Genomic DNA, 17,088 nt, shown 5'->3' with positions numbered 1-17,088 from the left:
CTTGTGATACTATACAATTAAAAGATATGTTAAAGTACATTTGACTGATGGTGCTGTAAGAGTCATTGAATTATAAATAGAATCCTAGAGTCGTTTTTTATTATTGGGGTGTATATATATATATATTTAAATATTTTTTTGTAAACAATTTTTAAAGGTTACTTTCCATTTATAGTTATTATGAAATATTGGGATCATTTTAGATAGTTAATACAGAATGGAAATCACAAAGGTGTATCTCAAGAAGTCATAATTATAAACACTAATTTCTTGATATTGTGCTTCCTGGAAACAGGAGAAACTTCAGAGAGTAAGGGATACCCAAATAAATCACACTCTATAGGAAATTTTATTTTTTTTAATTTTATTTTTTTAATGAATTTATTTATTTATTTATTTATTGGCTGCATTGGGTCTTTGTTCTGTGCATCAACTTTCTCTAGTCGTGGCGAGCAGGAGCTACTCTTTGTTGTGGTGCTTGGGCTTGTCCTTGAGGTGGCTTTTTTTGTTGCAGAGCATGGGCTCTAGGCATGTGGGTTTCAGTAGTTGCAGCACACGGGCTCAGTAGTTGTGGCTCATGGGCTCTAGAGTGCAGGCTCAGTTGTTGTGGCGCATGGGCTTATTTGCTCCGTGGCAGGTGGGATCTTCCTGGACCAGGGCTCAGACCTGTGTCCCCTGCATTGGCAGGCAGATTCTTAACCACTGTGCCACCAGGGAAGTCCTACCTGAACTTTTAAAAAGAGACAGATTTCTAATAGATTATTTTCTGTCCCTTCATTTCTAAATTTTTCTTCAAACTCATCAAGACCTTCCTGGCCCTCTGTCTCTCCACCCTCTTGTCTTTTCCTTCCTTTCCCACTTAGCCAGGATCCAGTCAGTTATTTCAATTGTATTCTCAGCAAACATTTTATATATTTCTATCACCTTGTCTTTGTCCCTCTGTAGTTATCCTCAATCCTGAGTCTACTCAAAAACTACTCCTGCTCCCCAACTACTGGTTTTGTTGAGCAAAACTCTCAAATCAGTCCCTCTGGCCTCCCTGAGGCTGGAGCTTAGCAGTCTTCATCTTCAGAGAACTCTCTTTTCTAACACCACGCCAAGACTTCTGCTCTCCAGGCACTGTTTCATGTAGGTTCCCTTACTCTCAATGTATGTCTCAACTCCCTGTTCCTTAAAGAAAACATTATCATGCAAACCCACCTCTCTAACCTTCACCTCAAAAATTGTATACATCTTTGCCAAGCTTCTCTTCCTCTGTCTTCCTTGATGTTCTGGAGAAAGCGGTATCCTATGCTTTCCTTGCCCTAACTCTGGGCTCTTGATCCAAATATTTTTAACCATCCCCTTTTTCTTGAAAATCTTTCTTTCTTTAACCCCATATGGCAATACTTGCTTCTATGTATTCTTCTCTCTTTCTGTGACGTTTTCCTGCTCCCTGACTTACACTTGTTTTCTTTCTGTCCCCAGGTAATGTTTACCAGAGTTTCATTTTCAGAAATTTCCTCTTCCTCTCTCTTTTATTTGTTGCTTATCATTCATGTCTCTAATATCTGACTCTCTCCTTCCAATCTCTCTTCTAATTCTCTACCATCTGTAAATCTCTACCTGGATGTTATGCAGTCTTTCAAGGAGTATTTTTTTAGCTCTTACTATGTGCGAAACGTTGGGGGTATAATGGTGTATGTAACAGATAGTTTACCTATTAATCATAGAAATAATAATTTTTGGAATTGTATATTTTCACATTTACTTCTCTCTCTCTTTTCCCATTGGAAAGATTAATATTGGGGGCCACAAAATACCCCTGAGTTTGAGAACTGTCTATGTACTAGCAGTGGGCTCTTAGAAGAGTCACTTAATGTCCTGAGTTGTGGTTTTATTAGTACCAAATGGGGATAATGGTACCTATAATTATAACTAAGGTAGCTCCAGCTTCATTAGCCCAGATAAGAAATGCCTACTTGATAATGCGTAAGTTCCAAACTCAATTTACAGTAGGAAACACAGGCTTTTGCCAGAATTCCCTTCTCCAACATTTTACAAATCCCAGCAGGAATGGTTCACAGTCCACAAATTCATCTAGACTACTGAGGTCTGGACAGCTTTTCCAAACTGCTTGGCCTTTGTGAATCAGCCTCTCCAAACTGTAGACACACTTCTCATACAACTTCTCCCAGAGTGTGGACAGAGACTTTGCTTTTAATCCCCCCAAGAACAACTGTTATGGGTTGAATTAGGTGCTCCCCAAATTTGTATGTTGAAATGCTAACTCCCACTACCTCAAAATGTAACCTTATTTGGAGATTAAATATTTGTAGAGGTAATCAAATTAAAGTGAAGTCATTAGAGTGGCCCTAATCCAGTATGCATTGAGCCCTTATAAAAAGGAGAAATTGGGATGCAAAGATACACAAAAAAGAAAGATGATGTGAAGAGACATAGGGAGAAGATGGCCATCTGTAGGCCAAGGGAAGAGGCCTGGAACAGATCTTTCCCTCGCAGGTCTCAGAGGGAACCAATGCTGCAGACATCTTGATTTCAGACTTCTAAACTCCAGAACTGTGAGACAATACGTTTCTACTGTTTAAGCCACATAGTTTGTGGTATTTTGTTAAGGTAGCCCTTGGCGAGCTAATACAAGTAAGAGAAATTTCAATGTTTCACCAAACTTTATTGAAATCTAATAATAAAAAGGGCTTACAAGGTGAAAAGTAATTTAAAACCAGGTTTCAGGGCTGCGTATTCCTAGAATGCAGGCCATTTCTTGTACCAAGGAGTCTTTTCCTGTCCATTACTGTCCTTAGCCTGCCATCATCATGGTGCCAGGGCCCACTCACCCAAAAGGAGTGTCTTTCCCATCTCCATCCTACTCAGCATCCAGAGACCTCCAACTTTTCCTAGCATAAAATGAAGGTAACATGGATTTTCTTCCATCCCTTCTAAGCCCAGATTCCTAGTCATAATAGGAATCTACAGTGGTAGATTTCAACCTTCAGTGAAAACAGTGTCTTCACATGGTGTAGAAAAGGTTACACTCTCATCATCTCAAACTTCTCTGTCTCCATCCCAAGGATTCTAGTTGTATTAAAAAAGCTCACTGTGTTGTTTTTCTCAAACAAATGAAGAACTTGCCTTAAAAGGTGAATGTGAATCTTCAGTTACATGGAAGCAGAAACATTAGTTGGCAGTTGTACCCCCTTTTCCAAACAAATTCCAGACACCAATTGTTTATTATGAAAAAGATACAGAGATAATGGAAATATTCAACAGTAAAGGAATTTTAAGAAAAGTATGGTAGAATGTAACCTAGCCAATAACAGTGATAGATATAGATGCTGCAATAATGAGAAAAAATTATGGTATATTTTAATTGAAAAAACTGGATTAAAAAATTTTTATAGTAATTACAGCTATGTAAAGAAACAAACCCACAGAAAGAAACAAAGGAAATATACCAAAATGTTCACATTAGTTGTAATAAGGTTATGGCATTATGAACATTTTGTTTTTCCTTTTCTATGTTTTCTATTTCTTCCCCCTCCCTGCTTGCCTGCCAAATAGAAAAGATAATGCATGCAACTGAATAAGGAGCTTGCTTTTCTAGAGAGCTGCTGAGGTGTAGGAAATGTAAACCTACGAATGTACTGGGTTCACTTGACCAAATGATGCAATCTAAAGATTGCACAAAGTCCTGGGGCGCCCCCATTGTCATCCTCAGGGTGCAAGTCTTCATCCACAAAATCAGAACATGCAATTCTTCATCCACAGAATTTCTGTGCGGTGTTAGTGAAGGGGTGGTCTGATGTCTACCTGATGTCTGTCTCCTGCAGGATCCTATGTGATTTAGAGATTTTAGCACTCACTCAGCCAATTATATCCTACCTCAACATCCAGAAGGGCAGAGAGAAGGGCTGAGGATGTTTGGAATAATCCCAGGAAATCTAGTCCTAAGAGTCCCCAGAGACCAGCTCATTTCTGGGTAGGGGAGTGGGACTGAATAAGAAGTCAAGATTCCTTTGGGAATTGGTGATTGGTTAGTTCAGTGGCCTTTGTTTTTGTTGGGCTTTGTTCCTTTCTTTGACCAGTCCTCCCACTTAACCTCAGGATGTTGTGTGCAATGTAATTAGCGACGGCAGATCCCACTGAGCAAAGCCATTTGCTTTTACAAGGATGTATCTCTGGGAAGTTCTCTACTGGTTGTGAGCCAAGAGTGCTATTTTGCATAATTATTGAGACCCGCTCAGAAGGCCTATGGACAGTGGCGAAGAACATGATCTCAGAGTCTGACAGTTCTGGATTTAAATCCCATCTCCACCTCGGAGTGGCTATTTAGCCTTGAGAAAGTTACTTAACTTTTCACACCCTCAGTTTCCCCATCTGCAAGTCGAGAATAATGCTCCATACCTCATAAAGTCATTTAAAAGATTAAATGATATATAATATATGTAAAGAGCTTAGTATAGTGCCAAAGCAGTCAATAATGTTAGCAGATTACTATTATTAGCTGCTATAGCTGTAGCTATTTGTATTTCAAAATACTACTCTTTATTTTATTATTTTATTTTATTTTATTTTATCTTTTAAATTTTAAAAAAAATTTATTTATTTATTTATTTAATTGGCTGTGTTTGGTCTTTTTTTGCTGTGCACGGGCTTTCTTTAGTTGTGGTGAGTGGGGGCTACTTTTTGTTGTGGTGCGTGGGCTCCTCATTGCTGTGGCTTCTCTTGTTGTGGAGCACAGGCTCTAGGCACGTGGGCTTCAGTAGTTGCAGCATGTGGGCTCAATAGTTGTGGCTCATGGGCTCTAAAGTGCAGCCTCAATAGTTGTGGTGCACAGGCTTAGTGGGATCTGTGGCATGTGGGATCTTCCTGGAGCAGGAACCAAACCTGTGTCCCCTGCATTGGCAGGTGGATTCTTAACCACTGTGCCACCTAGGAAGCCCTATTTTATTTTATTTTATTTTTAAATGTTCCTTTATTGTGGTAAAAAATCACATAATATAAAACATACTATTTTAACCATATTTAACTGTACAGTTCGGTGACACTAAGTACATTCACATTGCTGTGTAACTCTCATTATCATCCATTTCCTGAATTTTTCACCTTCCTAAACTGAAACTATCCCATTTAAACACTAACTCCCCATTTCCCCGGGCCCTGGCATCAACCGGTGTACTTTCTGACTCTATGAATTTGACTCTTCTGAGTACCTTGTATAAGAGGAATCAAATAGTATTTGTCTGTACCTAAGGTATATTGGAATGCATTTTTTTTTGGAATGCATTTTTAAAGTTAACTTAATATGTGCCCTGCAAACAGATTGTACCTTCTTTTTTTTGTTTTCACCCAGTGCTATACAATAGGCCCTCACCAGCCATCTACTTCATACATATGTCAATCTCAATCTCTCAATCCATCCCACCCCCGCCTTGGCAGACATCTAAGATTTTTTTAATTTGTGCTGGTAGCTTCAATTACAGTACCTTATTGCATACTTCTATTCTTAGCACAAAGCCTGGCAAGTGTCAAAAGAAGATGCTAAATAAGTGATGGTATTTTTTCTTTGTTAGGAAGATCACTGCTCAGCCAGTACCAAACCAGAAAGATTCCTCTGACGTCTCAACCTCCCTCCTGCCTGTCCCCTTGGTCGTGCTCTTCTTTATGGTGTCTAACCAGTACCTTCTCATTCATCCTTCAAGATCCCCTTAGAATGAATTACGTGTATTTCCCCAACATGTTCAGTTAGAATTAACCATTCCTTATCTTTATTTCTAGAACACTTTATGCTAATTTACACTACAGCACATATTACATTGCATTTTCATTTTGCCCACATTCTTGTCTATCTTATTAAGATGTCAGCTCTAGGACAGCTCTAGGACTCCTTCATTTTGGTTTCCTTAATCCCTAGCACATTTCATGGTACATAGTGTGTGTTAAATGAATATTGTTGAGTTAAATTACATAAATATAGTCAAAGAAAGAGATCCTATGCTATTTCCCTTTATCTAATTTTAAGTATCTCAAAAAACAGAATTCAGTTTTCTAGTCCCTCTTGAATTCATTCCTGGTAAGGCTCCTGATGAGGCCATCCTCCATCCTATACAATGAGCACAATGAAGGATAGGACATCAGTCATTTGCTTGGAAATTTCTCTCGAGAGAAATAAAAGTGAGATTTTTAAAATTCACAAGACTGAAAATTTTGTTATCAATTATTCAGTCACATTAATACAACATTAGATTTAAAATGTATTCAGTTTTTACTAAAGGGATGAGCCTTCTGATTTCTTAAAGGAATGATTTGCTTATATGTTAAGTTCATGAATATTTTTAATCCATCAGGACACAGTTATTGAATTAAGTTTCCTGAGCACTCAGATCATGGATTGAGAATTCTGAAATACATTTTCCCCAAAATGAACAACTTCCTCAAAACAGAAAAATACCCATTTAAAATCTGTGTTCAGTATAGAAGAAGGAAAATCGTACAGTGTCCTCTGTGTTCCTCTGCCTGTCGACTCATCATGCCAATCTTCGCCTCACATGGCCATCTCTCTTCACATGGCATCCTCCTTTCCTATAAGGATATGAGTCATATTGGATTAAGGGCTGGCTCTGCTCCAGTATGATCCTGTTGATCTGAATCAAATAGACCATCAGATATTTCTCCAGCAAAGATGGGTTTATTTAGAATCAACAAAGAATTGCGATTTGGGGTCTCTAACCATGGCAAGGCACATGTAAGTCCTCCAATGGCAAGGCAAGGAGAATGCTTTTATAGAGGGGAAAAGGAAGTTGGCAGGGCTATGGTAAACAAAGAATCCATGGCTTTTCATTGACTGAGTCCTTGCAAGAAGGAAGAGGAGTCTTTCCTCTTCCGGTTGAGCTCTGCTGTGGCTGTCTTCACAGAGCCTGTAAGCTCTTCTTTCTGGTCTCCCAACTCTATTTAATTGATATTTCTGTTTATTAAATTTTTTACACCCTCAACGTAACTAATTACATCTGCGATGATCCTCTTTCCAAGTAAGGTCACATTATAAGCTGCTGGTGGTTAGGGCTTTGACATATGAATTCGGGGCGGGGGGGGATATGGTTAATAACACCAACTATGCAAAATTTTGTCATTGTAAAAATAAATAAATAAATAAAAGTGTCTTTGGTAGAAAAATTCAGTAAATGCGAAGAAAAGAAAAATTAATTATAAGAATGCTTGTATAGAAGCAGCAGTAGGAAACAGTGCGTAAGTGACTGTAGGTTATAGTTACTGTTAGAAACAGCATAGAAACACTTCTCCTTCCCCTCTTTGATGCATGACTAGTTTAGAATCAAGGCCAATAAGATAACAATATAGTCTAAAAATACTAAGGTGCTTTCTAGTGTTTACTATTTGTAACATACCAGATACCTAATTTTGGACATTATCCTGCAGTTGGATACCAGCTAAAATCATCACATTACTTTGTCTAAATTCAATATAGAATTCTATAGATATCTTAAGTAGTCAGATTTCCTCAGGTTGATGAGTCTAACACACCCTTACTATGTATCATATCCTTCTCTGTGTAAGAAACGGTTTGAGATTGTATTTTTATAATTATATGGATGGGCAAAATTGATCATTTAATACATGTAAATAAGATAAGTAAACAAGAAACGTTCATCTATATAACATTTTAACTTTGTAAAGCATTTAATATTCATATTTTAATACTAAATGCTGTAGCTCTATAGTCTGACTTGGTTGTATCTTGCATTCCACAGATAAGGAAACTGTGTCACTCAAAAAGTAAATTGATTGGCATTCAATTAAGTGCTGGGAGACAGGATTAACTCTCATTTCCATTGGCTCACAGCCTCATGCTCTTATTAGCTTATTACTTACTAGAACACTTATCTCCCAATCAGTCAAGCAGAGATTGATTGGGACCCCACTGTGAACAGGGACTGGGACAGATGCAAAACGATAGACAGGATTCCTACTGATAAGAGGGTTGCCGCGTAGGTAGAGTGATGCAAGATTTGCGCAAGAAGTTTACTAACAATATACAGTAAATACTAAAAGAACGGTACAACAAGTAAGCACTAAGAGGTTCACGAAAAAAGAGAAGCAAGAAGGGAGAGGGAACACCAGAGACTGGAACTGTAAACAAGTGGAAGAAGAAAGATTTGAACTGGGCTTTAAAAGAATCAAGGGGAAAAACTCTCATATACAACGTGAAATTATTGTAAATTTCCAAGTAGGATGGTGGAATGATAAAGGTAGCGTCTTAGAAAGATATATTTGGTAGTCACAGTGCCTTTGTTCATGCTGGATAACTTGTCCAAACTCTCTCTCCATTCTCCGCCTATCCTCATGTTTTCTGGAAAACTTCAATTGGTCCTTAAAACCAAGTTTGAGTTTTAGAAAGCTTTTCTGATCTCTCCATGCAAGATTCCACGATATCTTCTCTTCTCCCTGCTAGGAAAAGTTCTCCTAGTACCTCATGTTTATCTCTGTATAGCAGTTATATTAAAATTATTTGTTCATCTTCCCCACTGGACTGTAAACTTCTTGAGGTCAGGAGCTATGCGTATTTCCTTTCTACGACGCCATCACAACGTGTGCATCTAAAAAAATAGTAACTGCTCAATGAGCATGTGTTGCTTTAATCTGAATAACAGTGATGTTCAGGACGTGTTAAAGAGGGAAAGACTGAAGCCCCAAAGATAAGTTAAGAAACCACTGCAACAATTCAGGCACTAAGTAATGAGTGCTTAAAGGAGCAGCCTCACTGTGAAAGTAAGTGGTGGGTAAAGCAGAAGGACATCTGTTGGCGTGTGTGACTAACTAGACAGGGTTAAGAAGGAATAGACTGTTCTGAAGTCCTGAGTTAGACTTTCCAGAAAAATGAGAAAACATTGATTTTTTTTCTTCTTTTGTAGCAGTCTTTGGGCACCACAGGCTTCTGGAGACTTCTGGGGTAGAATTCAGAGTCCTTGGAGCTTTTGAAATTATTAAAACCTTTATGAGTCATACATGTATTTTCCTTGGGTGAGGCTTCATAGTTGTCATTAAATTTTTGGCAGTCTGGGTCTTTGAACTTGTTGACGACTACACTTCTATTCAAAAGTGTAGTAATAACTAAACAGAGCCATAGTTCTTCTGAGAAGTATCATTCTTTAAAAGTAGTGACTGATGTGACATCTCACTGTGTCTTTTATCAACTGTTGAAACCAGGTGATGGGAAATAGAACAGAATATTGAAGACCAAGAGCTTTGCCATTTCCTTACTGGATGACTTTGATTGTCTTGCCTAAGATTTTTCTCTTACTGTTAAATGGGATATATGCCTCTCTGGGTTGTTGTGAGAAGTAAAATGAGAACATGTTTGTTACATTTTTAGTACTCAGAATTATTTCATTGTTATTTTTCTCATTCAACTTTAAAATTTCTTGACAGTCCGTTACAGTGCCAACACTATCCTGGACGCTTCCCTTCTTTGCCATTATCTCATGTAATTGCCACCATAAATTTGATAGAGATAGACTTTTATACTAAGATTGAAGTTGAGGTGCAGACAGGTAAATACCTTGTCTGATGTCACACAGCTAGCAAACTGCAGAGTCAAAATTGCAAGAGTCAGAAAACTCGTGTGTGATGTGGGGCAAATATGAGGGAGAGCACAGAACAGAGTAAATGGTCAGTGAGAGGATGAGCAGCTAGGTGAGAGATGGGACACAGCAGTGCCATGGAGACTTTCAGAAAGAGAGAACACCTGCCATAGGACATCATATTCTTGCTGGGCTAGACATCCATCCCGGGCTTGGACAGCTATGGATCTCTAAGTGGGTGAATGTGAACTGTGTATAGGTGAGAGAAAGTGACCTCAGGGAAAATGAGGCTGGGTATGAGAATAGATAAGTCATGACCAGCTGTGATGGTGATTACAAATGTTCATTTACTTTAACCTATCAGACACTGATCCAAATTGAAATCCAAGTTTACATTAAACATTGTCCAGATATGTTTCCTGCGTGACAGAAAGCATTTTTAATTCAGCCCTCGAGGCCAAGAGAATATATATATATACACATATATATATATATCTCACACACACACACACACACACACACACACACGCACACATGACCAGAAACTGCTATGTACTCATATAATAGTCCAAGTCCACCACTGTCAGGGACTGTGTTACAGTTTTATCCTTGTGGGTATCCCTAAGACTTGGTTTGGTTGTTTCTAAGCTTGAGCTGTCCAAAGATGACTCAGCCCACTATATCAAAACAGAGAATTCAAACAATAAGGATAAGGACCTTGAGGGAAATCAGTTGAAGACATTTTGTCATTAAACAAGAGTCCAGGGCATAAAGGAGAAGAAAGGGACAACATCAATCCACAGTAGGACCTGCAGACCAGGAGTGAGTCCTTCTTCAAACAGAAATTCTGAACTGTCCTCGTTTTCTGCAGCTTTAACCTGTGTGAGACCCCTTTAAACACAGTGGTTGCCTATGGCAGTAAATTGCTGCCTTTTAAGGAGGTGGATAATGTTTACATACCCTAAAATATTCATTTCATGATTGTTTAGTTGGTAATCGTCTATCCAGTCTTTTTGCTGCTCATTCTTTTACCTTTAGCTGTATTTTTTTTTTTTTTCGACAATTTTAGAGGTGGGTCAAGGAAAAGAGGAAATGAACCACATCTAGAATAAATATTATGATTCACAAAATTTGGAAGAGGTACACAATTAACACTGCATATATATGTATTGATTGAGATTACGATTTTGAATTATATTTTGATTAGAAGGCAGTGGAAGTTAGCACATTAGCTTTGACTTGGAATGGACCTGAGTTTGAATCCTAGCCCTGTCTCTTATCTTGTCCTTGAACCTGGAAATCAACCTCCTCAAAGCCTCTGCTTTCTTATATGTTAATGGGAATACTAATGCTCACTTCCTAGGGTTTTTGTGAAAATTAAAAACTATAATCTATAGTACATTCCTAACACATGGAAGTGCTGCTTCACACCTGGCTATTCATGGCTGCAATAATTATGGCTAATTAGAAATCAGCTGTAGATTATAGTTTTATTAAATGGTTGAGTGGGTTTCTATTGATGCAGGTTTCATTGGACTATATTATGAGCAAGACTGTTACTTAAATGACTCTCTGGTATAATTAGGCCTTTATAGAGGCTGGAATAAATCTTGCCGTATTTTTGTCATTATCCCAAAATCATTGGACTATCATACTAAAAATAGGCAAATTATAGGTGGACTAGAACATTTATCCTCCACCTTTTAGAAGCCTATACTCCATTCAGTATAAAAAAAGAGTGTGGTAATGAAAACAGAAAAAAGAACAACCCCAAAGCCTCAAAGCCTTCATGCTGCATACTATCTTGCTTAGTAGGAAGTTAAAAGGAAGAAGTAAAAAATGATTGGCATAAAACAAGTTATTTTCATTACCAGTAGTTTTTAATGTGCATGTTGTGAGTTTGCCCATTCCAAATTAGCTAGGGTTCAGGACGAATTAACATCTTCCAAAACTGCATGATATTTTACCAAGAAATAATTTAGGCCCAGGAAATTTTTGCCACAGCACATTCATTGCCTTGAAGAATTATAATAAAGAAGCTTGTTCAGTATTTGGCAATTAAAACAATGATCTAATTAGACATTGCGCAAGCTAATTTCTAGCCCCAGATGTGGGCCTACCTGTTAGCTAAGCAAGGATGCTGGGCTTGAGCGACCATGTCTGCATCCAAACCAGAGGGCACAGGGGCAAAGGCACAGCCAGGGCACAGACAGAGCTCCTAGGGCAGGAGCTGTCCTGGGATTTCCCTAAGGTAGGATGTATACACAGCCCCCTGTTCATAAACAAAGTCTCCAGCCTGATTGTAAAATGTAAATGGATACCTTTAGCATGTCTAAAGCCAGTACCTACTAGCTTCTTTTTCTTGTTGTTTTCTTTTTATTGAAATAGGAAAGTGACGGTCACTAATTGCTATTGACTTGGAATTATAGATCAGTGCCTGAGAGAATCTTTGAGATTCTTTGGTGAAGCTCCCTCTTCAGGCAAATTGATGCTTGGAGTCTTACGTAGAATCTGGAGTCCTAGCTTGGGCTGTGCATTAGAAGTATTGGTCAGCTTTTTTTTTTTTTTTTTTTCTCCTATAATTTTTACTTTATTGGGAAGAAATTTAGTTCCCTTTCAATCTTTTACCTCTTTTACAGGGCCTATGGGGACGATGTTAGGTGTGTTCATAAACCGAAGGAAGTCACATCAACTGTAACAATGGATGGGAAGGCTCATAGGTTACTAATGCCCCCTCTCTGTACCTCAGCAGCGAACAATCTTCTTTAAGGACTGTTGGCTTCTGTTTCCAGCTCACAGTATCTTGGACGTCTGCCAGGAACCATCTTTGATGATGTGAAAAAACTGAGTGTGTACAGTTGCTGGAGGGAAGCTTTACAGTTCTAGGGAAGAAGCCAAATAATTGAAAACATATATATAACTCTCACCCTGTTTTCTTGGGTAATTATTACTTCAAAAAATAGAGTATTTTCTTCTCCTTTCCCAACCAACCATTTACCTGGGTCGCAAGTTATTAGCAACTCAAAATCGCTCAGTGGAGCTGGGGGAACATGGTGTGAAAAGTGAGGAAAACGTACCTGGGATAATGAAAACAAAATATTTCACAATAAAATCTCTTCCAAATCATCCATTTTATAAAAAACATTTTGGTAGCAAATGTGTACAGTGTTTCAAAAAATTTCCTTTTCATTTTTTAAAACAGATTTAAAGTAGAACAAAAATTAGACTTCAAAGAAGCTTTGTATTCATTGAATATAACGGAGATATTTAGTGGTGGCTGTGATCTTTCTGGAATAACAGGTAATATGAAAAATTATTCTTATATTATCATGCAAATATGTTTTCTTAGTAAGTATGTTAACTGACATCTTAAAACTGAAAGAGCGTCAGGCCCCGGGAAACAAATACACGGAGAATAAATGTCATAGTCATGTCAAGCTGTCTGTAAACAAGCACTCTATTTTGCATTTAAGGAGTTTTGCTTAATCAAAGTCAGACAGCATTTTAGAATGTTAGATAAGCCTTCTAAGCACACTTACAATGAAACTGTATAGGAAAAGTATTATATGGGCTTTTATTCCAGCCCTGTTTGTATTTCCTTATCTGAATAATGGGAATTACAACTTTGAGGCTCTCATCTAAGCAGAGCTAATAAAACTCTTATAAACCAATTTGCAAATGTTAATTCGGTAATATTAGAGCCCATGAAATAGGCATCCACAAGCTGCTGGATGATGAAAGCAACCCAGAAATTGTACTGCTGCAGCTTGTAGATTTAGCTTGAGACTCACAGCGCATCTGAGGAGATGGAGCTTTTATGCTAACCGGCACCTGGGAAACTGCATGGTTAAGACGCTCACTTACAACAAAGCCCAAGACAGTCTTTAATTTTTCTCATCCTGGCAGTACCTGATGTTGGGTGATCTGGCCCATGGCGGCTTGAAGCGGGGTTTCAGCTCCAGGTCAGTGATTGAGGTCGGGTAGAGGTGGTGAGAGCACTAGTCACTAGACCAGTGGTTAGTGACAAGGCCCTGGCCCTACAGCTTTGCAGAAAAGAATTCGCACAAAGACGGAAAGTAGTGGAACAAGTAAAGTATTTATTAAGGAAGAAAAGGAGCAGAATACATGTGGATAGACACACGGGCGGGCTCAGAGAGAGAGTCCCTATGGCGGTTTGAATCACTTTTATGGGGCATTTCTTCCATGTTTCCTTTGACCAATCACTTTGATTTGCCTGGTTCAAAGTCCATATTTGGTGTATCTCAGGATTTTCCCACGTGTGCGTGAGCATCTCTTAGCCAAGATGGATCCACCAGAGAGGCCTATGGGTAGGTTTGGCCACTGGACGTCACTCCCCTTTTGGCCTCCAAGGAGGCTTTCTGTGCATGTGTGGTGGGGGGGAGGTCTGCTGACTTCGAGAATGAGGAATATGTGGTCTCTTATCTTCCATCTGGGCAGGGCCCAGCCTCCTCTCCCAATTGTCCTGTTATTCCTGTCTCAGAGTATTGGTCCACAGGGAATGAACTCAGACCATTTGCCCTGGGGGCCCATCTGACTCCTGCCTCATACCTACTACTTAAAAAAAACTAAAGAGGGAAAAAAAAAAACAGAGGAAGAGGGCCAATTTGTCCTGTTATTTGCCCTCTTTTAAATTTAGTCTTTTGCTTTATATTAAAAAAGTACTAATGATACAGTCTTCTCTGTCTGATGGGGTTGGATACTGTAACCCAGAATTATTGTGTATTCCTATATAAAATTTGGGCTTTGGAGAAGTATTCATTAATTTATTCACTCATCAGTTATGTGGGTAAATGAATGAGTTTTCCTAGCGGAGGAGGTGGGTGGGGTACGCAGGTGACATAGCTGTTCATTACCACCTTCATGCATGATTTAGCTGCTTGTTCTCACACTGACAGATAGATCTGACTTCTTTGACAATTTCATCAGCATCAGGAATGAGACAGTCAAAATTAAATACTGCAACAGGATGCTATCTAAGTGCGCCCTGGAATGCAGCCACCTCACCAACTTGAAATAAACCAAGCCATTTTTTAAACACCTCTTCCTCTTAAATTTCTTTCTGGCCTTCAGAAGCTGACTTGCTATATCTCAGACATTTCAAACAGACACTCGCTCTGCAAATTCACAGCAATTTGTGACTTTTATAAAATCTCCTTTTACAAGCAGATTTATCAAAAAATACCTTCAAGATACTTTATAAAAGAATTTGTGCAAGAGAATAACCCTGAACAGAAAGGAATAAATGTCCAACAGTCTTTTGCTCTGAGTTACCTATTTGAGTTGTTCTAAATACTTTGGTTCTTTGGTTCTGTCTTATTGCCTGAAATAGAACAACCACAGCCACGCCTGGCACTGTTTCTGGTCTTTAGGAGAATAGTGATTTAATTCCCTGCTATCCCTACTTGCCATTTGTACAGTAAACATTTGCTAAAGGCTACTGTGAACCAGATCAGCACTAGTGCTGTGTGATATTTACGCAAAAGAGACACTATCTTATACTCATGTCCTTCACAAGTTTTGAATGAAATGTTTTCAAAAGAGTTACTTTGGAAACTTTGAGGTGAATATTTGACTTCTGTTATTGCTTCTTGTGTCATCTTTGGTAAAATATTTAACCTTTCTGAGCCTCAACTTTCTAATCTATTAAATGAGATAATATATCCTAGCGGCAGAGAAAATAAAAGAATATATGTAGATCACCTTGTTAAACATCTGTTATATAGTGGATACTCAGTAAATGTTAAATACAAAAGAAGCAAACAAACCGAAACCAAGTGAGCAAATGTCACATTAATATTTACTTGCACATCTTCTAGCAAAGCTATTGAAAGTTTCTTGTGCTATTAACTTGACAAAGACATACTTGGAATTTTCATAGAAAATTAGGGGAAGGAATTATTACAAAGATGTAGAAATCTGTGAGTTTATGGAGTTTAGATCCCCTGTTCCAATCTATCATCTCCCAGATCCTGTTCTTTTTCCAAGATGGGACCCTCTGTCTAAGATAGAATACAGAAGACCAAATTGCTCAGTCTATTAGCCAAGGAGTCACTTGGTCTGGTGCCAGTGCTAAACTGCTTGCATGAAATTCTCCACTCCACCCCAATCTGCTTTTTGGTCTTCATGCTTCGTATGGCCCCTCGGTTATCAATTCTGTGCTCTATATATGAATCCTATCTTATTCCAGGCAATTGTGGGAAAAGAATGTGCTTATTTGCATGACCTTAAAAGACCACACTTCTGCATTTTAGTTAATCCACATTAATAATCTGGGTGCCCCCTTTTTTCCATCTTATATGTTTCTATCACTGGACATATTCTTATCCATTGATTTATTTTATTTGGCAAGTATTTATTGTAAGCCAACCATGTGCCAGGCAGTTTTCTAGAGTTGAACATAATCGACAAATTCCCTCTTCTAATGAAGTTTACATCTGTTAGGGCAGATGGACAATTAACAAGCAATTAATTAATTAAATGGTAACGTGATAGATGCTATGAATTAACCAAAACAGTGTCATGGGATAAAGAGATTAGATCAGATAAGAGCAGAATTAGACATGGTGGGAAGGGACAATTGCTTTGAGGAAGCATCATTTTTGCTGAGACCTAAGTGACAAGGGAGCCAATCAGAGAAAGTTCTGGGAAAAGGGATTTTAAGCAGAGGGAGAGGTGGGGCTATAGCCTTGATGCTTGACCTTGTAGCTGGAGCTGCTGGACGAGGAAAGGAGGGAAGGAGATGAGGATGAGAGGTGATCAGGGGCCCAGACGGAGTCATCACAAGATTGGAGTTATTTTTAGGAAGCCATTTTTTATGCAAATAACCCTTTGATGACTTCTCTCTATCTTGCCTGAAGGGATTTACTTTTCTCTAAGCTGTCAGAGCTGGTTCCCCTTGACAAAATTTTTTCTTCATGAATCCTTCTAAATTCGTCTTGGTGGAGTCCACCTGCATTGCATCAGCTTTCACTCTCAAGCGGGACAAACCTCCTTCCTCCTCAAGTTTCAAGCCTCATCCTCCTTTCCTCCACCCTCTTTCCACCACTGAACCCATGACCACTTTTCCGTTGTCTCTCTGAGGAACATTGTCAGATCTATCTGGTCTTGACGCAGCAGGGGTGGCAGATGGCTTCTGAACTCATGGTTTCACTTCCCCCTTCTCAAGGAGACTCTTCACGGGTCACTATATCCGAAAGGCTTCACACATACATCAGTTCCACCAAGGGGAGGAAAGGGGCCTTCTCTCTCAGCATGTTTCCATGGCAGAACAAAACGCTGTTAAGACACTCTCTTACACTGAGAAATGTGACAGGTTTTAAAGCATAGCTCTGAAGCGATTTTGTAACAGATGACACAAAAGCTCTTTAGACTTTTATCGCCTCACCAGTCTTGAAGGAAAGTAAATTTTGTTCTAAACTCAGATTCAAAACCCAATACAGAATTTCAAAGGCAAGTTGGCTTTGAGGTTGAA

The 17,088-nt window shown here is 38.7% G+C and overlaps 1 protein-coding gene across 1 annotated transcript in view; it reads left to right on the top strand.

The window, feature by feature from the left end:
- Positions 1-17,088, top strand: part of SERPINI2 (serpin family I member 2) — a 33,543-nt gene that overhangs the window by 9,166 nt on the left and 7,289 nt on the right. The window contains exon 6 of the mRNA XM_057740039.1: positions 12,799-12,896. Within this exon, the coding sequence (XP_057596022.1) occupies positions 12,799-12,896 (98 nt within the window). The remainder of the gene's footprint in view (positions 1-12,798; positions 12,897-17,088) is intronic.

Source organism: Hippopotamus amphibius, chromosome 6 (genome assembly GCF_030028045.1).
Source record: "Hippopotamus amphibius kiboko isolate mHipAmp2 chromosome 6, mHipAmp2.hap2, whole genome shotgun sequence".
NCBI classification, from domain to species: Eukaryota; Metazoa; Chordata; class Mammalia; order Artiodactyla; family Hippopotamidae; genus Hippopotamus; species Hippopotamus amphibius.
Note: the sequence above shows the minus strand (reverse complement) of the source record. Positions and strands in the feature narration are given on the sequence as shown.